The sequence below is a fragment of the Diplotaxodon limnothrissa genome, linkage group LG17 (genome assembly GCF_057381915.1).
Source record: "Diplotaxodon limnothrissa isolate DT_005_m linkage group LG17, D_limnothrissa_male_GT1.1, whole genome shotgun sequence".
Lineage (NCBI taxonomy): Eukaryota > Metazoa > Chordata > Actinopteri > Cichliformes > Cichlidae > Diplotaxodon > Diplotaxodon limnothrissa.
Genome location: NC_140612.1, coordinates 41,994,248 through 42,021,297, shown reverse-complemented (window position 1 = coordinate 42,021,297; position 27,050 = coordinate 41,994,248). Strand labels below are relative to the sequence as shown.

The window sequence follows — 27,050 nt, the reverse complement described above, 5'->3', positions numbered from 1 at the left end:
TTGTTGGGTTTTTCTCTGTATGTATTATTGTGGGGTCTACTGTACAACATAAAGCACCTTGAGGTGACTGTTGTTGTGATTTGGCGCTGTGTAAATAAATTGAATTGAATATACTGCTGTGGATGACATATATTGTGACTTGGGAATTATGTATTCAGTCTGAGTTTTCCATTACAATGAACCTGCATGGCTTTCTCTTGTTCATGAGATATTTACACCAGAAGTGCTAATTTGTGATGAGAATCGTGACAACTGTTAACAAATAGCTCACCTGCAGTGCTAATGGTTTTCCTTGCATTTTTAAAAATATTTATTTGCATTCCAGTGTTTAAATTAATAGATAGCCTATATTGGTCTCCACAATCCACTTCAAAAATGACAATGAGACACGTGCGTGTGTTTGTGAAAAATAGAAGCGCAAACATGAAAAACATTAGGCAGAGACAGGAAGTGAAAGGGAGAGAGAGTACATCTGTTCTACAGAATGGTCACAAAGATCGAGATGAAGATCAGTTTGACAGACAGACAACATAACATTCGATCATATATTCAGTTATAGTTAACTAATGCATGGAAACTCGCAAGTGTGGTTACACACACTCAGAAATTATGCTACAGCTCAACTGTGTGCTCAGGTACTCAGGTAAACAGCACTATACATCTGTATACATGAATTAGAGGCGGCACATTGATCCAATTATTAATAGTATCGACAACAACACTGGAATTGATACTGGATCGATAGTAGTGCGATAGATACTTTGTTTCTATCTTCTAAATTCACTGAATTATAATTTTTTTGTGAATTAACAAACAGTATGAAAAATGTCTGAATCTTCTTGTGTCTTGTTTATAGCCAACAGCACGTTTAAACAGCCTGAGCTGTGTGTTGGAAACAGACACGAAAGGTGTGTTTTCATTGTTATTTATTATTGTAGAATCACAGTGATTTAGTGGTCATTAAGGTGTGCTCGGAATCTGCACACCTGTGATGAGTCATGTCACGTGCTCCCCTACATAAGGTATGTCTGTAGATCAATAGTATTGGTATCGGTCCTGCATTGACTTGGTATCGATACTACAATCAGCTGTACTGGACCCGGTACCATGAATGAATGTGCTGACGTGTAGCGGACGGCGCCATCTGTGACGTAGGCGTTTTCAGGCAAATGTGGGCTTGTTTTCTCCTCCAGCGTACTCCTCGTGTTAGTGAAACAAACACGGGCCATACGGCAGCAGTGGCTACAGTTTACAAGAGAGCAAGACACGCGTGGTAACGTCCCTTTATGTGAGACAATCTATAAAGGAAAATTTAATATGAAAGCCTGGCATGTGTGTAACTACGCGTGACCGCTACACGCGTGACCTCTTCCCGCGGGGAACCCAAATACAATTCACGAGCGCCTCCGAGGAAGGCGGTCGTTGCATTCGAGAGGAAAGATGGCGGCGGCCGTAACAGGAACGCCAGCGCGAGCAGAGAGTGAAATAACAACATGTTCCTCACAGCCTGCTCATACGGCAGCGCCACACCGCGAAGCTTTATCTGCGGAGGACTTCGTGGCGGGTTTCCTGGAGGACAGAGACACCGAGCTGATGTGCCCGAAGACCGTCGGTGAGCTGATGGAACATCTGACCGAGCAGAACAACACGCTGAAGGAGCAGGTGAACGAAAGCATCATATATACAGAAACACAGCGAAGAATGCGTGAGATGCGGTCCTGCTCGCTGTGTCACTAACACCGGGACAGGTGGGAAATGTGGCAACCGAGTCTCCCAGTTAAAGACAAACAAACCAACCCTGTAATTGCTCCCAAAAGGCTGATTGTGTCCATCTGGACGTTTCCGTGGGAGAAACGTTTCGTCATCATCCAGGTGGCGTCTTCAGTCTCAGCTGACTGCAGCTTTATAAACAGGACATTTGCACAATGACCTCACAGCCCACAGAATGAACTGTGGGCTGCCAGCGTCTGTGTCCTAATCACAGCTCAGTAAAAACGTGCACAAGCCCACATATGAGATTAGTAGTGGTGCAGTTGCGTGGACACTGGCGTGGGAACAGTATGACGGTGCATGTTTCTATATATCTCCATTTTTACACTAAAAATGTAAGACGTAAACAAACAAACGTCTATAACACTGTATTTTTACACATTTCTGTGTCCTCGAGAAACACGTTTGTGCGTTGTTGTGAAGTTTATGCACTTATTAATAGTTAAATTAGATTTATGGTAGAAAGACTGATTGTATAAACCTTGTTTTGAGCTCAGTTATAGCTTTAAATCAAACTGTACTCCTCCAGGCAGCCAGTGGGGGGCGCTGGTATGAGCCACTGCCAGAAGTCAGTGTTTTGATTGTGTTGAGTCTATTCCGGCTCTTTTCTCCCAGCTTTCCAGTCTCAGTGTTGTCAAAACAGACTTGAATGACTTGTTGGATTAAACCCCTGTTGTCTGGTGGCTTTGAACACACCGGCGGGCAGCTTCATTTTCTCCTCAGAAATCTCTAAATATCACTAAAAACTTTGTTTTTCTTCATGTTGGAGTTTGTTAATGCGGTGGTTTGAAGGATTCACACCAACTTCTTCCCAGTAAAGGTTTTAATGGTGATTACAGGAACAGTTGTTGTTGTTTTGGACACTAGAAACACGTTTTTGTTTTATTCATTTAACCTGAGCTCACGTCTCATCTTACCAGACAGAAACTGGTTAGTTGTTACTAAGTTACTGACTCCATTTAATCAGCAGTGAAAATAAGTCACCAGGAGCACATCACTGTTTCAGACAGCCTAACATACACTGTGTCTGTGCTTTCTGGCACTACCTAAAATCATCTTTATTATTATTATTATGAGTTCTTACAGCAGTGGATCATAATGGGACATGAGCTGTAGTATTTTTCCAAAGAAATAACAGTTTTGTACATCATGCAGGTCTTTTGTTGTACATTTGTTGATGCCAGGTTTAGCTCTGCTTTTGTAACGGACGGTCACGGCGGGTTGTGGCCTCTCCACGATGTACTCGTGGATGTTTAGAATAAAATAATCCTTTAATTGTGCCACAAGCAGAAATGTGGTTGTAACAGCAACAAGAAAAAAACACACGTACATCAAACAGCGCACAGAACAGAAACATACACAATTTAAAAAATATATATATTTACATCAAGGACAGTAGTTACCAAAAACAGAGTACTGTACAGTTATTACCATTAAATAAAATGAAATACACTTTATTTACAGATAAAATGTATTTCAGATAAGAGGCAAACTCAGCTTATAGTGTGAATCGGATGATGAAATAGTGCAAGTTACAGCATTGATGTAAACCTGTGTTTGTTGGGAGCAGTTCTGATTGTACAGTGTGACAGCTGCAGGGAGGAAGGACCTGCAGAAACGCTCCGTCATGCATCGAGGATGCAGCAGTCTGTCACTGAAGGAGCTCTGCAGCTCAGCATGCATGGGCTGGGAGACTCTGTCCATCAGAGATGTTTTGGCCAGAGTCCTTCTGTCTCCCACCACCTGCACTGGTTTGATGTCTCATCCTGTGGTGCTGACACTCACCAGTTCCCGGCCTCCTTCCTTGTGCTTAGCATACAGCCTCGGGGTGCTGGACTCGGGGTGAAACCCTCCATGCATGGTCAGGAACTTCCTGGTCTTGATGCCTTTGAATAGAATTTGTGCTGTTTGGAATTTCACTAGATCGGCACATTTCAATATTTCAGACTGCAGTAACCTGTAACCTGCAGCGTGGATGATTCAAACTGCGTTTTTTGAAGAGTACAAAGTGAATGTAATGTAGTTTTACAGTTGTGGCCCCAGACCTCTGCACAGTAGCTTAAGTAAGGTGAAACCAGTGAACAGTAGAACATGAAGGCATGTTCTGTCTAATACCTGCTTTGCCTTGTTTAGTGTTGCAATGCTTCGTGATACTTTGGAATGAATATATCTTACGTGAGCTCTCAGTTAAGATTTTTTTACCCCCAGAAATTTATTTTACTTTACTTATTTCATTAGTCATATCCTCCAATAAGTTCTGCAGATCATCACCAGAGCAGAAGATGTTTGTATCATCAGCAAAGAGAACCATTTTTAATACTTTGGACACTTTACAGATGTCGTTAATGTGTAAGTTGAAGAATTTTGGGCCCAAACTGACCCTTGGGGTACACCACAAGCAATGTGCACATAAGGAGCATTTAATTTCACAAACTGCTTCCTGTCACCTAAATAACTCCGGGCCCAATCTAGAGCGACCCCTCTGACACCGTAACGTTCCAGGTTTCTTATTAATATATCAGGATCTATGGAGTCAAATGCCTTTGTCAAGTCTCTGAATGACCCAGACACATATTTCTGATGTATTCTGTTGAATCTAATAGTGCTGATGATGTTGATCTGAACCCGTACTGACTCTCAGTGAGTAGTTTATGTTTATGTGTAAATTTCTCCAGTCTGTTTTTAAACAGTTTTTCAAGAACTTTTGAGAATTGAGGTGGTGAAGAGACCGGCCTGTAGTTTGTGAAATGGTGTTTGTTGCCAGATTTGTATAGACTAACTTTTGCTATTTTCATTCTGTCTGGAAATCGACCAGTTTGAAATGATAAATTACAGATGTATGTAAACGGTTTTATAACAGCCTCAATGACTCTTTTAACCACGATCATATCAATCTCATTACAATCCAAAGATTTCTGATTTTTACATTTTTGACAGTTTCAAAAACGTCATTTTCACCGATGGCTGTGAGGAACATAGAATATGGATTTCTGTCTATCGGTGTATCCGGTTTGTCCTGTGCTCTCCCAGGATCAGCGCCTGTTTCTGCTGAATTTGGTGCAGCAGTTACAAAGAGTTCATTGAGACTGTTTGTCACAGCGTCCATATTCTTCATGGTCGTTACAAATGAAATACTTGTAGTTCTTTTGTCCAGCCCCACGTTTTATAACACTGTTCAGTATTTCCCATAGGCTTTTCATATTATTTCTATTTATATCTACTATTATAGTTATTTGTAAGGCAAGGCAAGGCAAGTTTATTTGTACAGCACAATTCAACAACAAGGTGATTCAAAGTGCTTTACAGAGACATTAGAAACAAGAACAAATAAAAAGCATGATTTAAAATTGATTAAAACAAGCAAATAAACTAACTAACTAGTTAACAAACAAATTTGTATTTAATAGATGTTAGAAATTTAATTATGATTTTCTTAAACGGGGACGCTGCACCACTGAAATGCCATTACACATGTCGTTATAGTTATTTATAATGGAAATTAAAAAACTGTTCATGAACGCCCTCGTATGGATGGAAATGCTAACTGTGGCCTGTAAAGTCTGAGATGTAACGTTTGGGGTTTTCAGTTTTTCCTCTTCGTCTGTCGGTGTTGATGTGGCGCTGCTCTCTGAGTGGTGATGCTTTTTGTGATGGCGAGCATAAATGGTTGTGGCCGTGTGATGATGTCACTGGTGCACAAAGCAGCCAGTTTTTATCGTTTAAAATACAAACAACACCCTTACGGTACATTTAGTTGTCCATAGGCCTGCTGTCATCCCCTTCTGCTGCTCTCGTCTTTCTGTTACTCACTCGTGTAACTTGCACATTTACACACAGTTATAGAATTTATTGTTTGTAGAAAGTTCACACAATCATGACGCTCTGAAATCTTCAGTATGAAATGTAAGCAGTTCTGTTTTGCCTTTCAGGTCCTGACTGTGTCCAGTTTGGTGCCTCCTAAAGTTTCAGCAGCTCTGTCTGCTGTCGAGGACGCCAGGTGTTCTCTGGAGGCGCTGCTGCAGAGGGAACAACTTACCTTCAACATCCTGCACAAGGTAGTGACATCACTAAGGACGCCAAAGTACTCCAGTGTCCGGCAGCCTCGCCTCTGTCAGTGCGCCCCAGGGTGGCTGTGGCTACATTGTAGCTGCCATCACCAGTGTGTGAATGTGTGTGTGAATGGGTGGATGACAGGTTGTGTAAAGCGCTTTGGGGTCCTTAGGGACTAGAAAAGCGCTATACAAATACAGGCCATTTACCATTTACTCTTGTCTTGTCTCCCTCCTTGATGGTAGCGCTCCGAGCCTCTTGAGCTTTCCCAGGTGTTTTGGTTGATGTCTGTCAGCTTCATGTCACGTTTCCAAACGTGGAAGTGGAGTTTTGGTCCTCCGACAGCGTGAGCCCTCGCACACCTCGCCATACCCCGTGTCCTTGGGGATGTGACCCGGGTTCATGCATCGCACATGGCCCAGCCATCTGAGTTGACTCTGACTGAGCAGTGCACCCAGACTTGGAGTACTGACTCTCTGCAGTACATTGGTGTTTACCACAATACGTCTAAGATATCAGAGGCTGAAGTTGTTCAGCCTTCTGTCCTGGCTGGCTTACTCGGACCAGGATTCAGTGCCATAGAGGAGTGTGCCAAATATGTAAGCTTGATACCACGCGTGTTCAGCCATGACAGCTGCAGTTTTTGCTATCACTTGTATCTCCAGAGAGAGGGAGTTAGAGATGATGGAAGGTAGGTGAAGGTGTCTACCACCTCAGGATGGACCGGAGTCCAGGGACTCTCCACCATTTGACCTTAGAACTGAAGAAGCTTCTCGGATGAGAGGTGAAACGTCTTCAAGCAACTTAAAGAAGTCCAGACGCTTTTCTTTGCAAGCTCCTTTGACTACGATGACCTGGATGACTGAGAACCTTCACAGACACCATCCTGGATCATGATGCTTCTCTTTTTCGGGCTAAAGGTTAAGGTAAACTTGTTGCAGGCCTCAGACAAAGGGCTGACTAACTGCTGCAAACATGAATGCTGCATCGTCTGCAAACAGCAGCTCGTGAATAAGGGACCTCCCTGACCTTGGTTTTCGAGTGTCCCAAACAGGAGAATCGTTGGTGGGTGCATAGACGCTGAGAAGGTTAGCAGTGCTCGATGATACTGACCAGTGAGGATCCTCTCGGTCCCATCTGTTGGTGTTTCAGTGGCTGTGAGTGAGTTCTTCACAGCCAAGTCCACAGCATGCTGTGTGGGGTTGTGTAATCAGTGATGGAAGCTTAGGTCAGCTAAGCAGCTCTCCGGTGAGCAAGCAGGTCCTCGTTAACGACTGCTAGCATCAACTGAGATCGTCTGCAGTAGTGATGTTTATTATTGAGGGATTTGTATTTATTGTGCTATTTCTTAAATTTGTAAATCTGTCACATATTGTATTGTTAAATAGTCTGTTTCTGTTACTGTACCCACATAATTTCCTTAGGGATTAATAAAGTATGCTGATACTTGTAGCACCATATCAGCCTATCAGAGCACTTCGCTCTCGCTCTGCAGGCCTACTTGTTGTTCCTAGAGTATTTAAAAGTAGAATGGGAGGCAGAGCCTTCAGTTTTCAGGCCCCTCTTCTGTGGAACCAGCTTCCAGTTTGGATTCAGGAGACAGACACTATCTCTACTTTCAAGATTAGGCTTCAAACTTTCCTTTTTGCTAAAGCATATAGTTAGGGCTGGACCAGGTGACCCTGAATCCTCCCTTAGTTATGCTGCAATAGACGTAGGCTGCCGGGGGATTCCCATGATGCACTGGGTGTTGAATATTGTAGGGTCATTACCTTAAAATATATAAAGTACCCTAAGGCGATGTTGTGATAATGTTGAAATAAAACTGAAAAGAAAAACAAAAAGACATTTTTAAGGAAGGAAAGTAGGAGAAAGTGTGATGTGTGACACGAGCTGAACATCAGTGTCAGCGTGTCTTTGATGAATCCCAGTTCGAGCTTTTTGCTTCAGATTGTCGTGATTAGTGTGGATGAGGGACAACAGTGCGTATACAGCCATGTATACAACTCAGTGAGGCCTCTGTCATTGTTTGGGGCTGCATTAGTGCCAGTAGTGTTTGGGCTTCACTTCCCAATGATCCCAGTTACACTGCCAGTACAGTAAAAGCATAACTGGATAATAAAATGCACAGTAAAACCCAATCAGTCATAGATCGACCTGCAAACACCAGACTGAAGCTGGTGTGACGACCTTTGGGCTTCTTAGTACCAAACATACTTTGTTGAAATGCCACAGTCCACCTGAGTGTTGCTGTGACCACGCCGGCCCCTTTGTGACCAAAGTGGAACCTCTTCATGGCTGCTTTTAGCGACATTACATGCCGATCCTCAGCGCACCGGCTTCTTGAACACGACATCCGTGCGCGTCATGGATGTTCAGCTTGGAAATCTGTTTGGGCCATATTGAAATGTCAGCATCATTGTGACGAACGCTTCCACCACCTTGTTGAATCTGTGACATTTACGGCAGTCCTGAAGTCAAAAGGGGGCCATCTGCTGCACTATGGGACGGAAATGAGTCACCGGAGGAAGCATGACTTCAGGCAGTGTTCTGCCGGTGAAGCCTGGGTCGTGCTTTTTCTTTTGTTCCTGTTAACTTAGTTGTTTTGCAGCAGTATATTTTATGCATTAATGCCCACTTACAGCAGTATACAGCATATAGCTTGAGATATTAATAAGTAATGTTTTTATTTGCAGTGTTGTAGCTAAAGTAGAACAATATCCTTCTGTGACTCTGTTAATCTTAGCCAGTTGGTCAACCTACCTACAAGGCCAAATATAAAGAGTCCTGACAAATCTACTTTGACCTAATTCTAACAAATGTCCCTCATAAGTTTCTGTCTCTAGGCGTGTTCTGTAATGATTTAAGCGATCATTGTGTAGTTGCTACCTGTAGGAACACTAAAATCCCTAAATGTAAACCGCGTATCATCTGTAAAAGAAATTTTAAAATATTTAGTGAGCAAGCGTTTCATTATGACTTGTCCATGGTAAACTGGGAAAATTTGAGTCTGATACCAGACATCCATGTGGCTTGGGCTTATTTTAAAGAAATTTTTATGAAGATTTTTAATAAGCATGCACCTGCCAGAAAATTTAGGGTCAAGGGACGGGAGAACCCTTGGTTTTCATAGGAATTATCAGAGTCCATCCATCAGCGCACCGTGGCATGGGCAAAAGCTAGGAAAAACGATTCCCTGACTGACTGGTTAGATTTCAGGAAATTAAGAAACAAATGCACGACACTTATCAAGAAGGCTAAGTCAGAATATTATTTATCTGTTACTACAGGAAACCTCAATAACCCTCAGAAATTTTGGAAAGTAATTAAGTCCTTATCTATAAATAAAATATCACAGGCTCTTCCAAAATTCATTTTAAAAGATTCTGTCCCAGTTTATGACAGAACTGAGGTCTTAAATAGCTTTAACAAGCACTTCGTAGCTACTGGTTTTTTTATTTAACTCTGTTGGAGCAGCCCCCATGACTCCCTGTACAGAACCCCAAACATATTTTGGGGAGCTTTTTGGTTTTTCTCCTTTTTCTGTCCAGGAAGTGCATAAAGCTCTTAAAGCCTTAGATCACAGGAAACCCCCAGGGCCAGACTTAATAGAGCCCTATTTTCTGAAAATAGCAGCTGATTACATTGCACAACCTCTTACGATCCTTTTTAATCTTTCAATCCAAAATAAAGAAATTCCACTTGTTTGGAAGTCTGCTTTTGTTACGTCAATATTAAAAGGAGGCGACCCGGCCATTTTGACTAATTACAGGCCAATATCAAACTTGTGTGTCTTGGCAAAAGTCCTTGAGTCTCTCGTCAGTGAGCAATTAAAAGAGTTCTTGTACTCCTAATGAAGTTCTCTCAAAACTGCAATCTGGGTTCAGAAAACAGCATCGTGCTGTCACGGCTGCCACAAAAGTGATAAATGACATACTTGCTCTGGATAAAAAACAGCACTGTGCTTCTCTCTTTATCGACCTGTCAAAAGCTTTCGACACTGTGGATCACGCCATTTTGAAGCATAGGCTTCTTTCTTTGGGGCTGTCTAGACATGTCGTCTCCTGGTTCACTAACTATTTGAGTGACAGGACTCAATGCATTAAATGTGAAAATCTGTGCTCAGAACTTTTGAATATTCACACTGGGGTGCCACAGGGTTCAATTTTAGGACCTCTGTTGTTCATCATGTATATAAATGATTTGGGACAAAATGTGTCCAATGCTAGTTATGCATTTTTATGCTGATGACACAGTTATTTATTCCTTTGGCTCAAACCTTGAAAAGGCAATAGAATCGTTGCAGAAAGCTTTTGACGTGGTTCAGCACACACTTCTGGAGCTGAAATTGGTTCTCAATGCTGAAAAGACAAAGCTAATGTTGTTTTCAAACATGAAGAGATTTCCTCAAACTGTCCCCTTGGTGTCCACTCTTGAGGGAAACCTCATAGAAGTGGTGCACACGTATAAATATCTTGGCTTTTTAATTGATGATTCTCTGACCTTTAAACCTCACATAGACAATCTTGTGAAAAAACTCAAACTAAAATTAGGATTTTTCTTTCGAAACAAATTTTGCTTTTCTTTTGAGACAAAAAAGCGTCTTGTAAATGCCACATTTTTATCTGTTTTAGATTATGGTGATCTGCTGTACATGAATGCTTCCGCCCAATGTCTTCATAAGATTGACTCAGTATATCATGCCTCTTTACGGTTTATTACAAACTGTAGGGCCTTGACCCATTGTTGTGATCTGTACGCTCGAGTGGGATGGCCTTCGTTGTCCTCCAGGAGGTTTGTTCACTGGTGCATCTTTATTTACAAGGCCCTGCTTGGATAAATGCCCACCTACATTTGCGATCTGCTCACACGGAGGAGTACTGTTTCTTATAGCCTGCGTTCAAGCGATCTTTTTTTGTTCCATTTGTCAGAACTGAACTGGGAAAGAGGGCTTTTACTTATGCTGCCTCTTTTACATGGAACATGATGCAAAAAGACTGGAAGATAGCAGATCTTATTTCATTAAATGCTTTTAAGTCCAGCTTGAGAGAGCCAGAGAAAAATGTTTTTAAAATGTAATTGTTATTTATAATATGTATGTAACTTTGTAATTTCAACGTGTTGTCGCCTCTTGGCCAGGACTCCCTTGAAAAAGAGGTTTTTAATCTCAATGGGACTTTTCCTGGTTAAATAAAGGTTAATAATAAATAATAATCCATTCACAGTCAGCCTTTTTACCCCAGACCGGGAGAACAGATCTGATTGGAGCAGAACACCAGGTGAGAGGATGATACCTGTGGAGCCGCAGTCAGACCCCACGCAGGTGCAGCGGGTCCTGGTGCACAACGATGCCTGGCCTGGTGGCGAAAGTATGCCGGCAGTTCCTGGAGGATGAAGGAGTTGATCCCACCCCATCCTCACCTGACCTAAATCCAGTAGAACACCTCTGGGAGATTATCTTTGGAGGATAACTGATCATGTGCTCATGTGAATACTTTAGGCAGCAGAAACCCGCGAAAGACCAGGAGCGAGAAAAAGAACCATCACGGATATGGATTCATGACTTTATCCGACACCACGCGTTTCACCTCAGTCCAGCTCAGGGATGCCCTGGTCCAGATCTGAGAGGAGATTCCCTTGAACACCACCCATCATCTTGCCGTGCCGATGTTGCCGATACATTAACCTCCAAACTGACATCTGAGATGTGTGGCCAGAAGAAGGCCGTTCTAGGAACAGATACGATGCTGTGGCAGATCCTCCTCTGGTACAGGAGCCGAGCTTACAGGACAAATACAGACAAATAAAGTGTGTGTGTGAGAAATGTGACCGATCTGTACAGCATAGAAACCCTAATATCTTTGTACGCTTCTCTGCTGCTGTCCAGCATTGTTGCTATCAAACGGTTTCAGACTGAAATACTGGACGTCTTCAATGTCTGTTTCTCTTTTTTGCAGCACCTACAGGATGCCCAGCCTTGGATGGATAAACTCGAACAAACGTGTAACCAGGTTGACTTTATAGAGAGACACATGAAATACCTAAGATGCCTTCAACACATAGAGGAGCTCAGGTAACACCCTCACTGTTTATGAGCAATTTAAAAACACAAAGCTTTATGCCGTCTTTTAAAGTCCAGATGCTGTGTGCATAAAAACAGAGTGCAATGATTTGTAAGTCCCATAAATCTGTATTTTATTCACAGCAGAAGATCTATTAGATGTTTAAATAAGGAAGGAAAGGAGCCAAGTTCTGCTGATTTTAAATTTGATGGCAGCAAACCTCTAAAGTTGGTACTGGGGCAACAAAAACGGGGAAAAGTGAGCGGCACTGAAACAAGTTTGAATGTTATTAAGTGGCAGCAGGTCTGTAACGTGACAGGATGTAAAAAGATTATCTAAGGAAGGCAGCGTGTCTCAGAACTGCATCAACACAACCTAATACTGCAGAGACTGTTGGATCATTAGATCATCTACAGACGACAATGTCATCGAAAGGTTCTGAGAATCTGCAGAAGTCTGTGTGCAGGGTCAAAAGTCAGTCCTGCATGTTGGGGGCACAGTGTGCCGTTCTCTGTGCCAGAGCTCGTGGAAAACAGACCGAAGCAAACTGTTGTGAAGGTCAGACAAATTGAAATCGTTTCCCCAAAACACAGATGCCCCATCCTTTGAACTGAAGAGGAGACGGGCCATGTGGCTGGTTATCAGCACTCTCTTATCAAGCCACTGATGAGAAATCCCAAAGGTTGAGTCTGTTCATCTGGATGTTTTCAGACGTCTTCAGTCAGCTGAGACTCGAGACGTGACGAAACGTTTCTCCCAATGAAAACGTCCAGATGAGCAGAACCTTTGGCATTTACTTACCTGGATGATTGAGCATGCATCTAGACTCTGATGGTACAGGGCAGCGGTGTCCAAGGCCTCCAGGGCCGGTGTCCTGCAGGTTTCAGATGTGTCCTTGATCCAACACAGCTGATTTAAACGGCTAAATGACTCAACATGTCTTGAAGTTCTCCAGAGGCCTGGTAACGAAATGGTCATTTGATTGAGGCGACCCAGGGTGAGATTTGCACATCATAGCTTATGTTTTTCTGTAACTCGGCGTCCCACCTCTCTGAGTCTCGTTCATGGCCTGTGGTCTTCCTGTTGGTGCCTGCTGTGGTGTAATGAAAGCAGTGACGTGCAGTCTTGTGTTCCAGTGCTACAGTTCAGCAGTGTCTGATGACCAGCAGTGCCTGGGAAGCCATAAGGGCAGTGGATAGCATGGCGGCTCTGGATTATGGACTAAACCAGTCTAGATGTTCTCATCTCCAGAACTTCCTCCAAGCAACTCTTAGCTTCTGGCACAAAATCATGAAGGACCGTCTGACCAGGTGGGAGCCCTCAAAGCTGCTGTGCCTTATTAGACTAAAGACATGGTGACAGGTTAATAATAAATAATAACCAGAACCACATATTTCAGAACATATGAAGCTGCTGCTGCCTCTCCCTGATGGGAGTTTCCAGGCTGCTTCAGTTCAGAAACACATTCATGAATCCGACACACGCTCCATCATCAGCTCGTTTGTAAATTTGCTGATGATTCTTTAAAACGAGCTAGCTGTTAATAAGCAAAGATGTCCCCTGACATGTGACCCAAATCCATTTTCTTCTTTCACAGTGATTTTGAGAAGCTGCTGACTCAGCTTCACTGGCCGATCATCTCTCCTCCCACTCAGTCACTGACACCGACGCCCAGCTGTCAGGAGACTGAAGGCCAGCTGGAGCTGCTGGTCGGGCAGCTCCTCGCCCTGCAGACCTCGTATCCTTGTAAATACTCCTAGGATGACTGGAAACTGTCTGCCATGTTTCTCATTTGTGACTTTAAATTGTTGGGAAATGTCCCTTCAGCTTCCATATTCATGGAGTTTTGTTAATAAAAAACTGAATGCTCTGCGTTTCTACAGGTGGGCAGGCTTAATGAATTTAATGGTAAATGTATTCGTATATAGCACTTTACTCAGTCCCTGAGGACCCCAAAGCACTTTACACCACATCCAGTCACACACACATCCACACACTGGTGATGGCAGCTACGTTGTAGCCACAGCCACCCTGGGGCGCACTGACAGAGGCGAGGCTGCCGGACACTGGCGCCACCGGGCCCTCTGACCACGTGGCCTGATCACGAACACCTGGCTGTTACTTTGCATGTTTTTATGTGGTTTTTTGTGCATTTTGGCTTCATTTTTGTTAAAGAAAAATGTAATCGGACATGTTTTCATTTGAGGTTAAAATTGACTTAATTTAAATAATTTAACTATTATTTCATTTACCTGATGTAAATGGGTGCACACGCACACACACACACACACACACACACACACACACACTCTAAGTTCTTAACATTATATACATTCCCATGCTTATATTTTGGTGTAACCAAAGAGACCTTTTAATTTCAGACGACCTTGTTTTGGGGACACTGTTTAAAAGTTTAAACATGGTTTGCAGGAGACGTGGAGACATGAACAGGAATGTTTGTTCCACCACACGCGTGCAGAGCCGTCTTTATAATAACACATGTTCCCTGCGCACACGTTGCTCTTTAACTGTCTGACAGTGATGATCTGCTGTCTCAGAGGACTTTGGACTCCAGTGAAGCTCTGTCCTCTCCTCAGATGTCCAAACCTGCTCCCCTCTGTCTGCCCATCCAGATCATGTTGTTGCCTCTCAACAAGAGGTTCAAATACCACTTCTATGGGAACCGGCAGACCAACTCTGTCAGTAAGGTGAGAGTTCAGAGGTCACTGAAAACAGCTTTGACCACTGAAACGTTTGGCAGCAACATGTCAAAGTCTGGACGCTGATTAACACAAGAGGGAACAAAGTGTTTGATGTGCGCCGTGATGCAGTGCTGCCGCAGTCCCGGATCACAGGGTTGCTGTTCTGTCAGTTTAAGGTGGGATCGCATTAGCTGTCATGATCAATGTTACAGGGAAGTCATGTTTCTGTGGCTTTATATTGAAATCCTAGTTGTTAAGCGTACATATGAGTTACTGAAGGAACCGCTGTTTGATTTCTGGATGATTAATAGATCCAAACCATCCTCTGAACCTTGGCGAGCACGTGGACAGCACCTCACCAAAAGCACAGATGGGGGTGCGGTGCACACTTTTCATTATTTTTAACTCTCGCTTTCAGTTTAACGCTTTGTAACTTTGTTCTCTTTCACGGCAGCACAAGCTTTAGAGTTGCTCACAGACTGCGTCCACTTGACAACACGCTGCAGGCAGGCGTGGAGCGTACAGCGAGTGCGCTCTGTCTGCTCCACAGTAAATTCCTCCTAATGCGGCCTTGAGCGATCGAGCGCTCCCTGGCTCCGAGGCCGGGTGCTCATCAGCGAGTGAAGTGTCATAACTTCTGCAATAAGCAGCTTGTTATTGATGCTGGGGGGCGATGGGGCCTCGAATCCATTCAGGGCGTCTCCTGCAAGAGTAAAGCATAGCTTACGAAAAGATTCAAGAAGAGGCTGAAAATTTCGCTCCTACATAGTTTCCTTAGGGATTGATAAAGTATCCTGATTCTGAAAAGGATTAACACGGAGTATTCAGAGCTGAGCCGTCGCTCTGAGAGGCGATGTCAGTAATCGTATGTACGTATGCTAAGGTTATGTGTTGTTTGGTAACACGTGTAATTACGCTGCTGTGGGTCATGTGCTGATGATGATGATCAGCTCCAGGGCATCCCCTCGTCCTCACCAGTGGGTTCAGTTGTTGTTGTGCATGTTTTTCTTTACTTGGAAGCGTTCAGAGGATGTTTGTTAGATTCTGAGTTGCAGTCTGTGCTTCTGTCATGGTTCAGACTGTCTGCTCCTGTGGTCACAGTCGTCATTGTTAGCAGGTCATCTGTAGAGTATTTTTGCAGTTGCATCCTCCTGCTGAGAAACTGGGTGCTGTTTGGAACAGGAATACTTGAGCCCTCTGTCATGGCTGCATAAACTTACCCTGTGAAATTACTTTAATCCAGGCTGTTATTTAGTCCTGTGTTTTCTACAAGAACAAGCTGTATCAGAGAGACTAGCTTTGTGACTGTCATCACAATCCAAAATAAACTTCTTTGTGTATTTTCAGCCAGAATGGTACCTCACACAGGTTCTCATGTGGATGGGAAACAACTCCACCTTCATGGAGGAAACGATCCAGCCGATCTTGGACCGAGGAGGGGTAACTCTAAGTGCCAAGGTATGCTTTCTGTTACTATGCTATAATTCACTCATTCCTAAAGTGTGGGCATAAAAGTGACTATAGGTGGACTGTAGGAGGATATTTGAAGTAAGAACTGTTTCAGCTAACTGAAATAATCGATGCTTATAAGATTCAAACACGGCTCATTAAACTGTAACACAGTAAACAGCTCAGGGCAGTTTGGGCAGTTTCTATTTCAGCGACGCCACAGAGAAGACTGACGTCAAACCTCAGAGGCAGATTTAATATTTATTACAACTTATTATTGTACAAGAGCACTACAATGTTTTCCCACCCTCTGCTGAGCAGCTTACAGGGAAGCCTCATGCAAACTCGTTGTTTCCTGAAACTGAGCAGTACCTTTGTGTTCGTGTAGGTGGAGTTGTGTCGAGGCCTGTTGTCTCTAGTCCAAGAGAAAGTGACCAGTGATGCTTCTAAGCTGCTGTATGATGATGTGCTCTTCTGTCACTTGGTGGAGGAGGTGCTGCAATTTGAGAAGGAGCTGAGAAGCAACCATTCCTACCCAGCAGAGCTGCCTGGTGTGCTTCACCTCCTTCTCGAGGATGCAGTCCTACAGAAGTGGCTCACTATGGAAAAGAAGAGTGAGTTTTTAAGGACGATTTGGTCTTTGCTGCTCCAAATGAGACCACGTTTTTCTTGGTCTCATTTGTTATGCTGTTATTTCAATATTAAATGAGCTAAACTCAGATTTTGTTTGAATGAGCTCCACCTGCTACATCACTCCAATCAGTGGAAAGTGACTGCTTTGCTAACCCCGAGTATACGTGTCGCACACCATATAAATGAGTCAGTCACAGAGGAGGTGACGTTCTTGCATCATTCACCTCTTTGACACCGTGAACTCTTTGGTCAATATGCGAAACAAATCTTACTGTGATGCTGTTAAGTCTTCATCCTGAAGCAGTTTGGACCACGTGTTTGGTTTGCAGCTGTAAAAACCCAAACTGCAGTGAATTACAGTCAAACATGAAGGACACGGTCTAATATTGCTGAGATCTTACTGAGATTGATGAAACATTAATGCTGCTCATCGACGGCGTAATGACGGTCATGCAGGGTGAAGTTTCTAACAGTAGTAGACTCTCACTGTCTCCCAGTGACACTAGGTTACTAAACAGTTTCTCAAAATTATTGTTAATGTTACAGCAAAGACTTAGCAATGCTGCATGATCCACTCCAGAGAAGTCGATTCACTCTTTTGGAGGATTTGCATTAAGTCCTAGCATCCGTTGCAGTGACGTGCCTGGTTATTCTTTAACACGGCCTTAGACTAAATGTCATTATAACAGCAAAAACACTCAGGAGCGCATTTAGTCAACAGGACGTCCTGGACCACTTTGTTGAAGTCAGATGGTGTGGTACTGCCTAAAATACAGAATCAGCTGTGTGTCAGCAGCTGCACAAAATATTTTATTCAATGGTCAGAACTCAGTGACAGCAGTGCGGCTAATCCGTGGACCCTGAGACTGACACACATGTAAAGATCTGATCGCACATATAGCCTCACAAACGTTGCCTTACAGTACCTTATATTGTAGCATAAAGGCCCTGCAGTCCTTCCAGATCATCCTGAATAATGTGACAGATTGTTTCTTTAAACTACATGTGGCTGTTCTTCGCTGTTACTGTTGCTCGTAAGATTTCATTTCATACGATAGCCTGCATTGCAATCTCATCGTCTCCAAGTTTGATCAGTAACTGACACAAATGTTTCTCTGTACATACAGTGGCAGTGGAAAAGATGGATGCCATGCTCTCGGCTGAAAGAGCCTGGAGCTCTCAGTATAAGGACATCAGTGATATGGATGATCTGAAGGCTCCAGACTGTGCGGAGACTTTCATGACTCTGCTGCAGGTTATTACTGGTAAGATTTGAGTATCGTTGTCTGCTTTAGGTTAGCTTGAGCTGTTTTGTTATGTTTAATAATATTCTAACTTATGTATAACACCATTTCACCAAAGAGCAAGAGGTGAGGTAAGGAAATGATCTTTGTTGTAAACTGCTTTATGGAAATAAATTCTATGCCGTTGGAAAGCCTGTTTTATCTTTCTTTAAATGGTGCCATGATGTAGTGAAAATGCGTTTGTGGGTTGAGTAGCAGAGTATGTTTGAGAAACATGAGAAACTTGCCAAATCTTCTGTGCCAACACCAAACAACTTTTTCTGCTGTTGACTCGTTTGGTCTCAGTTATTTGATTGGATGGTTGAAGTCTGAAGAAACGACATGCTGGAAACTGAACATTCATTTAACAAACAGGAGCTTCAGTAGCACCTGGAAGAACTATGTTTGTTTGTTTAGAGAAGTAAATGTGAGGCTTTTCAATCTCAGTACGCTTACAGGTCGCACTTACAGGTAAGTTATTACCACTAATAGGTTCTTTGTAATAAGCATAAATACAAACAGCCTGCGAGCTGCAGTGGTTTGTATCATATCTATCTAATAGACTCCAATTTGTGCATGTAAATGGAGAGTCCTCTTCACACACTGAGGTTAATTATGGAGTTCCACAGGGTTCAGTGCTAGGACCAATTCTCTTTACATTATACATGCTTCCCTTAGGCAGCATCATTAGAAGACATAGCATACATTTACACTGCTATGCAGATGACACCCAGCTCTATCTGTCCATGAAGCCAGATAACACACACCAATGAGTTAAACTGCAGGAATGTCTTAAAGACATAAAGACCTGGATGGCCGCTAACTTTCTGCTTCTTAATTCAGATCAAACTGAGGTTATTGTACTCGGCCCTGAAAATCTTAGAAATATGGTATCTAAGCAGATTCTTACTCTGGATGGCATTACCTTGGCCTCCAGTAACGCTGTGAGGAACCTTGGAGTCATGTTTGACCAGGACATGTCCTTCAATGCACATATTAAACAAATATGTAAGACTGCTTTCTTCCATTTGTGCAACATCTCTAAAGTTAGAAATATCCTGTCTCAGAGTGACGCTGAAAAACTAGTTCATGCATTTATTACTTCCAGGCTGGACGACTGTAATTCATTATTATCAGGAAGTCCAAAAAACTCCCTGAAAAGCCTTCAGCTAATCCAAAATGCTGCAGCAAGAGTCCTGACAGGGACTAGAAAGAGAGAGCAGATTTCTCCTGTTTTGGCTTCCTGTTAAATCCAGAATGATCAGGCCCCGCCCCTCCCTGAGCCTGGTTCTGTCGGAGGTTTCTTCCTGTTAAAGGGAGTTTTTCCTTCCCACTGTCGCCAAAGTGCTGCTCATAGGGGGTCATATGATTGTTGGGTTTTCCTGAATCTATTATTGTACGATCTACTGTACAACATAAAGCGCCCTGAGGCGACTGTTGTTGTGATTTGGCGCTATTATGCGGTTATTAATTTATTTGCATAGTATTAACTTTCCCCTGTTACCGTACTATTACCACTTTATTACAGAGCTGTAATAGAAAGTGCGGCCCACTTATAAAGAGTCAAGCATGGTGGTAGCATCAAACTCTTACCAGTGATACTGGTGCAAACGATTATACTGGTAAATCAACTTCATCGGGTGAAGAAGGAATCAAAAAATAACGATACGAGCTGTGTTTGGAAGGGATACAAAATAGTTTATAAAATATCTTATTTCCTGTTACTGCATATAAACATTTTTTGAATAATTTTATTTCTGTCGTCCCTCCATACTTAGAGCGGTACCGGACCTTACCTTGTCCTTCTGCACAACTGAAATTTTTGGAGCTGCAGAAAGAACTCGTGGATGACTTTCGTATACGACTCACTCAGGTAACATTCAGATTCAAAACAACAGCTGACAAAATGAGATGACAGATCAGGGAATTAGGTTAGCTCTCCATCATCTGCTCCAAATCAGTGAACAAAATCCTCTTTTTACCCAGAGACAATAATCACTCACAGTCATAGTGGATGAAGTGTGATGTCCATCCACTGCTGGACTATCAGGCACGTTCTTCCTTAGTGCAGTCCAGTTTAGTTGCATCCAGGTGACCACAGCTCTGAGCACCCACTCATGTGCACACGTTTCATAGTCTTTGTTAACCCCTTTAAGCACCAGATGGGCAAAACGTACGGGCATTAAAAAACACAATGTTTACCTCTTTGTTGATCTTATTATCTAAGCCTAAATGCAGAAGCAGTCCCGGTCTGGAGCATTTAGGTGTGTTATGGTCACAGTAGTATTGTCTCTCCTCATCAGTCTGGGAAAGGTTTTATGGCTATTTCAGAAACAGTTTTAAGTTCGTCAGTTTTTAAATGTTTTTCTGTTCGTTTCCCTTCTAGGTGATGAAGGAGGAGTCTCGCTGCCCACTGGGTGTCCGTTATTGTGCCATCCTCAATGCTGTCAACTACATTTCCACCATACTGGGAGACTGGGGAAACGATGTGGTGGGTGTTCTCTTTCAAACCTTTCTCCGTATCTCACTAGAAGTAGCAGTGACCAATCATGGAAGCGTCACTACCAGCTTGTCTGTCCAAGATGGACCAATCACTTCCAGGACACAGGGTCCCCTTGACCCCCTTATAAGAGCCCCAGGCCCCAAACCAGCCATCCTCGCTTTCTTTTCCATGAGCTCCTCAGTCTGTTCAACTTAATCTGTTCAATGATGCTGCCGTCAAGGTAGAACTTGTTTTTCTGGTTCTCAAGAACATCTGTTATGCTGTGATTCGTCGAGCTGATATATTGTTGTAATAGTGGGTGTTGTGTTACTGCTATCTGCGTGTTACAAAACGAGCTCGTCAAGTAGCTTCTGGTTTTGTGGCTATTGCTAGCTGCCAAAGCGAAGGTTTAGTACATACAGCCCCTGGATCCTCTCAGATGAACCCCAGTGGGGTGTCGTGTTTCGCCCTTGCCCAGCTGCGTGCAGACTAACCGTCTCAGCTATGACCCCCATCCCCTCTGCGTTGCCTAAATGGGCTTCAAGCACGCACAGGCATTGCAAGCAGACCCCGACTCCTGCAAACACTCCCACGTAATGCCCAGCAGAATCTGGGAGCAGCATTTGCAAGTGGCTGTGACCCCAAAGCCGATCCCTTCCTTCGCGTCACTGCAGCAAAGCCCAGTGGCGAATCCAGCTCAGCTGCTGCATGCTGGGGTCCCCCGAGGACCATGTCCCCCCAGAGGATCAACTTCCTCTCTTCAACCAGCTCTTCAACTTTGGGGAGAAGCACGGAGAAGATGAAGAGAAGGGTGTTAACATGGATATCCTTGTAGATGAAAATGAGGAGGATGCCATTCCTCCTGCCCAGGTGTTGCGGCCTGGCATCGCCATCGGTGGGGAAACTCACCCCTCCCCATGTCCGCTGTCCTGGCATGCATGAAGGAGCCGAGGCGTTACTGGGATAAGCCCTTTCACCATCAAGGGTCACTCTGGCCTGGAGATTGCTGACTGAGATTTTGGGGCTCACCGAACACCCAGCGATCAAGCATTAGATGGTTTCAGCTTCATCTGCACCGATGTGCCACACTCATGTCGGTGGGACTAACCTTCTCAGGTAAGATGGAGCGTTTCACAGCCTCCATGGTACCAAAAGGTGTATGGTCAGCCTGCGCTCAGCCTCCCAAACTGAGGACACGTGTATCGTCACTGATCTTATTCTCCAGGTCTCTCTGGGTGCAGCGCAAAGCTGTGGCCACGTCAGACCCAGCTGTTTAGGACTGAGCCTGGCCGGGACACATTGGTCAAGGTGCCGGGCCAATGTGGCCCTCGCCCTGGAGACTGTCCTGGGCTTGGCTCCAGGGTAGGACCCAGGTACCCCATTCCTGTAGGGTGCACTGGACTGTTCTGCTACTTGAGGGTTCTGTGAATTGCTTTTTGATCCTGGGTGTGGGGGCCATCTGCCATGGGAGACCCTACCAGAGGCAAATTTCTCCAGACAACATAGTCCCGTGATCACTGGGACACACAAATCCCTCCATTCATGCAGGGATGCCCAAAAAGTAAATCTTTAGAAGATCGTGCTGCATTGACCTGTTGCAGCTGAGCCAATGAGTGATATTTAAGATTTTATAATTCTGGTTCTTTTCCTTTCTTCAGTTTTTCCTACAGTTGCAGCAGACAGCGGTCTCACTCGGTGAAGAAGCCGTCCCCGGAGGCCTGGGCATCATGGAGATGGGTCGTCTGGCTTCTCTCGAGGGCTCTCTGTTTGACGGTCTCTTAGCGTTGCTGGATCGTTTAAAGGGAGATATGCTGGGAAGACTGCTGGATTTTCTCATGAGAGAAATAAAAGAAAAAGCCAAACCATATTGCCAAGAAAGGTGAGAATTACCTGTTGACGACAGGCTAATTCTTTGTATTGTTTTACACAATTTAAATCAAGTTTTAGCTTTCAGACATCTGTGTAGCTTTAGACTAACGGGACAGCAGTCCAGAGGCTTCACAACCACAACCTGGTTTAAAGATTTATTTTTGTGCATTAAAGTAATCCAGCGACAGTTTGTGTCAAACAATTACTGTTTGCTTTCCAAATCGTAAATGTATACATTAAACGAGGGCTTATGTTGTTTCACAGTAACTGCAGGACGCTTCGTCCTTCTGCTTCCAAACAGTCAAAAGTCATTTAATATAATTCCATACATCAGTTGTAATGCTTTTAACAAATGAAACTTGCTACGTAGATCTACAACAGTACGATGAAGCTTAAAATTTATATCGTAGTATCACTGAAGGTGACGAGCCTGACAGCTGAAGGCGCTGCCTCTCATACTACTTTTAAATATCCTGGAAGTAGACCAGCAATCTGAGAGTGAAGTGCTCTGTTGCTGTGTTATGGTACTGTGTTAACAGGGAGCCAATACAGGAGAAATCTGCTCTCTCTTTCTAGTCCCTGTCAGCACTCTTGCTGCAGCATTTTGGATCAGCTGAAGGCTTTTCAGGGAGTTTTTAGGACTTCCTGATAATAATGAATCACAGTCGTCCAGCCTGGAAGTAATAAGTAGTAAGAGTAAGCATCTGGTTATTTTTCTAATATTTTTAGGTCAAAATAACAATAACGTCAGTTTGATCTGAATGTGTCAGCAAGAAAACAGAAATACCAGGTGAAACAGGTGAGACTCACTACAATGTTGCAAAATAAGGAGGCGCCACCTTGTGGTGTCATCCAGCACTGCAGCATATTTACCTGGCCAGGTTATATTCCCCCCCCCACCTTTACAAGAGCTCGTAAATAACTACAGATAACACATGTTTGTGTCTGACAGAAGGAAAAATAATAATAGTTACTGTTGTTGTATAAAGTTAAAAGCCTGAAATGCTCGCGGGCCTGTGCCAGCGTTGGCTGTATTTACACTGTGGGGCTTTGCAGGACAACACTAATAAAAACTTCACATTATTTCTATTATTCAGATACATCATCAAAATAAAGTGACATCATATTTCTTATTTTTATAAAATTACATTCAATCTGTTGTTTTGATCATTATTTTTATTTATTATCGTTTCTTGAGTCCTTTTAATATTTTTTCTGCCACTAAGAAATATAACAAAGTCCCACATTACAGAGTTTCATTAAGTTTTTAGCTGTTACTCTGTTCTTCACTTAGGTGGTTGTCCCTGCTGTCACAACAAGACCAGTCCACCATGTCCCTGTCCAGTACAGCATGTCCCATGATGCTGTGCGTTAGGGACAGACTGTTGAACCTTCATCAGGTGCTTGGCTTTTCTCTGTTTCACCTGGCCTGGCAGGGCCTGGCGGAAAGACTCGACAACTTTCTCTACCAAGACGTAAGCAGTCAGTGCTCACTAAACCCACCTCACTGTTATTGTCCTTGATTTGTGTCAGAGCGTGCAAACAATAAACGTCTGCTCAGTGTGGAAGTGTGATGGAAGAGTCAAAACTGCTGAAGGTTCCCACCAAACGCTGCAGGCTGCTCTTTGCATTGGTTTATTTAATAAGAATAATGTTTACTTTATTGATCCCCGTGGGACCCGTTCACTCAGTGAAGCAGTGGGCAGTCACTAAGCAGGCGCCCAGGAGCAGTGTGCAGGGACCTTGCTCAGTGGCACCTCAGGGTAGCTGTTCGGTGGATTCGAACCCCCGACCTTCTGATCATGGGGCGACCAGTCTACCTACTGAGCTATCGCTGCCATGACGCCGCGTGTTGAATATATCGGTTGAATGTTGACATTTTTCCCTGCTGTGAATTTTTTGTTTCATATGTCAAAATATTTTTTATATATGTTTGAAAGATGTTCTTTTGAGCCACTTTCAGGCCATTTTTTCCCACATTGAACATGAATATTTCAAAAACAATGAAATATTAAATGCTCACCCTTTCTTGGCTCTGGTCTGTTTTTGGGACCAACACATTTAAAGATCTCTGAAAATTTGCCAGTTAAAAATTTAAAGAGAAAAAAAATTTGTTTAGTGACGTCTCTGAACGATACGGAGTTACACTGTAAAAGACTGTAGAATACTTTAAGTTGTTCCCTGTCCAGACATTTACTCCTAAATAAAAACAACAAACAAAAATATTTTTGAAACCAAACTAAATGTAACCTTTCAGTTTGACTTCACAGTAAATACACTTGATGTTCTGTCGGTTTTGTAGTGCTGAGCTTCCAGCACAAACGTGTCTCAGTGTATAACTTTATTCCTCTGGCAGGTGATCCTCTGTAACAACTTCAGTGATGGTGGAGCAGCTCAGCTTCAGTTTGACATGACCCGGAATCTGTTTCCTCTCTTTGGTCACTACTGCAAAAAACCAGAGAACTTCTTTAAGCAGTAAGTGTGTGTCTGTGCGTGCGTGTGCGTTTGTGTGTGCGTGGGGTAGGGGAACAAGAAGCCCTGGGTACCACAGAGTACAGGCTCAGGAAACAAATGCTACGGCAAATGGACGCCATCGTAACCGATACTGAGTTATCAGTCACGATGTCTGCGTCATACAGAAGTTTACAACTGTTCAAAATCACATTACATATATGCAAGATTATATAACAGATCAAGACGTCTTTATCCCAGATTTGTTGCAAAAATACAGAGAACAAACACAACAGCAGGAACCAGTAATGACTGTAGACAAACATAGCTGGTGTGGGGGGATCTGGGCACCTCTGCTTGGGCCGCTGCCCCCCACAGACACAGATAAGACGTCCATGTCATGAAGCCTTCATGCTTAAGAAACACTGCTGTGACCTAAGAGCGCATGTCAACTCATATTTGAAATGATATATTTTGTCCATCTGCTCTCTTTCTGCAGTGTAAAGGAGGCATGTATCATCTTGTGCCTTAATGTGGGCTCTGCTATTCTGCTGAGGTCTCTCATAAAAGAGTCTGACATGACCAGAGACTGTGCAGGTACGGGAGATCCTCCACCCGAGTCGGCGCTGAACGAGCTCGGTGTTTTCTGTTTGGCGCCGTGTGACGTGTTGATTCTCCTCTCTCTGAGAACCTCGTGGTTTCCCTCCTGATCAGTTTACTCTTTCTTTTGGTCATTAGCATTTATGTTCCTCGTAGCTTTCAGAGTTGGTCACATGATGTTCAGTAAGTTTGTCATTATTCGTTTCATCTGTTCTTTCATGGGGTATTTAATGGCTATGACATGAGATGACCCAAGTACACAACAACTGTATAAATAAACCCAAGTTGTGTAAAACAGTTCTTTTGTTGTTTTTGTGAGAGACACACACACACACACACACACTCACTCACTCACTCTCTCTGTTTTGGACAAACATAACAAAAGTAAACACAAAGTGCTGTTTCTAAATGAAGGTGTTTATTATTAAAGGAAAGAAAAATCTGTGTCGCTCCCTCTTGCAACATAAATCAACTGTGGTGCATCACATCTTTGGAAAGCAGAGATCAGTTTCTCTGACCACACCCACGCCTGGCCACACCCACTCCTGACCACACCCACACCTGTTCTCAGTCAGCAGATCATTTAAATAGAGCCTGCCTGACAAAGTGGAGTAGACCAAAGGATCCTCCAAACATCATGCGGTCATTGAAGGAAAATCAGGAACAAAATGGAAACAAAGTAATCAAGATCTCGCCGTCTGGAAAAAGTTATAAATCCATTTCTAAATCTCGGGTCTCCAGCGAACCACAGTGAGAGTCATTCACCGCGAATGGAAAAAACCTTCCCAGGAGTGGCTGCTGAGCCTAAGAGCACAGCGACAACTCGTCCAATAGATCACAAAACACCCCAGAACAACATCCACAGAACTGCCGGCCTCAGTTAAAGTCAGTGTTCACGGCTCCATCATAAGAAACTGGACAAAAGTGTCCTGCATGGCAGAGCTCCAAGATAAAAACCACTGCTGAGCAACAGGAACGTAAAGGTCATCCTGATGACCCCCGAGATGCTCTGTGGGCTGACAGACAACAGTTCAACTTTTTGGAAGGTGTGTCCTGTTCCATCTGGCGTAAAAATACCATTTCAGCAAAGGAAGATCATGCCAACAGCAAAACACGGTGGTGATAGTGTGATGGCCTGATGCTGTTCTGTGGGAAATGGAGCCACGAATTCTGCCGTCGACCAAAACATCCTGAAGGAAAGTGTCCCAACATCTTTCTGCAACCTCAAGCTGAAGCACGCTTGTGTTCTGCAACAATGATCCAAACCACAGCAGTGAGTCGTCCTCTGATTGGCTTAAGAAAAACCAAATGAAGACTGGTCAAAGTCCTGAGCTGAATCCAACTGAGACGCTGATGCAGGACCTTAAAAACACGGTTGATGCTCAAAAACCCTCCAATGTGGCTGAATTACAACAATTCTGCAAATATGAGTGGACCCAGATTCCTCCACAGAGCTGTAAAGACTCACTGCCAGTTATTACAGACGCTCAGGGGGCCCACCAGGGGGCCATCAGCGTTTGGATTTTTATTCCCCTTAAAATAAATGCATTCATTCAGAAACTGCATTTTGTGTTATCTTTGTCTAACATTTGATCTGAAACACTTTAGTTGTTTGTTTTTTTTTTTGGACTAAATTAATTCTAGTTAATTCTTTGGTGTTTACTTTTTCACTTCTGTTCTTCCTCTCATGTCAATTCTC

The 27,050-nt window shown here is 43.5% G+C and overlaps 1 protein-coding gene across 1 annotated transcript; it reads left to right on the top strand.

Moving 5' to 3' along the window:
• Positions 1–1,348: 1,348 nt before the first annotated feature.
• Positions 1,349–25,692, top strand: rint1 (RAD50 interactor 1). The gene is made up of 15 exons (XM_085376198.1): positions 1,349–1,662; positions 5,700–5,825; positions 11,778–11,893; positions 13,019–13,192; positions 13,480–13,620; positions 14,422–14,590; positions 15,932–16,042; positions 16,422–16,647; positions 17,794–17,931; positions 19,728–19,822; positions 20,336–20,440; positions 22,090–22,310; positions 23,595–23,775; positions 24,657–24,775; positions 25,251–25,692. Exons 1-15 carry the CDS (start codon positions 1,441–1,443, stop codon positions 25,459–25,461), a joined length of 2,355 nt encoding a protein of 784 aa, XP_085232324.1. The 5' UTR covers positions 1,349–1,440; the 3' UTR covers positions 25,462–25,692.
• Positions 25,693–27,050: the final 1,358 nt, after the last annotated feature.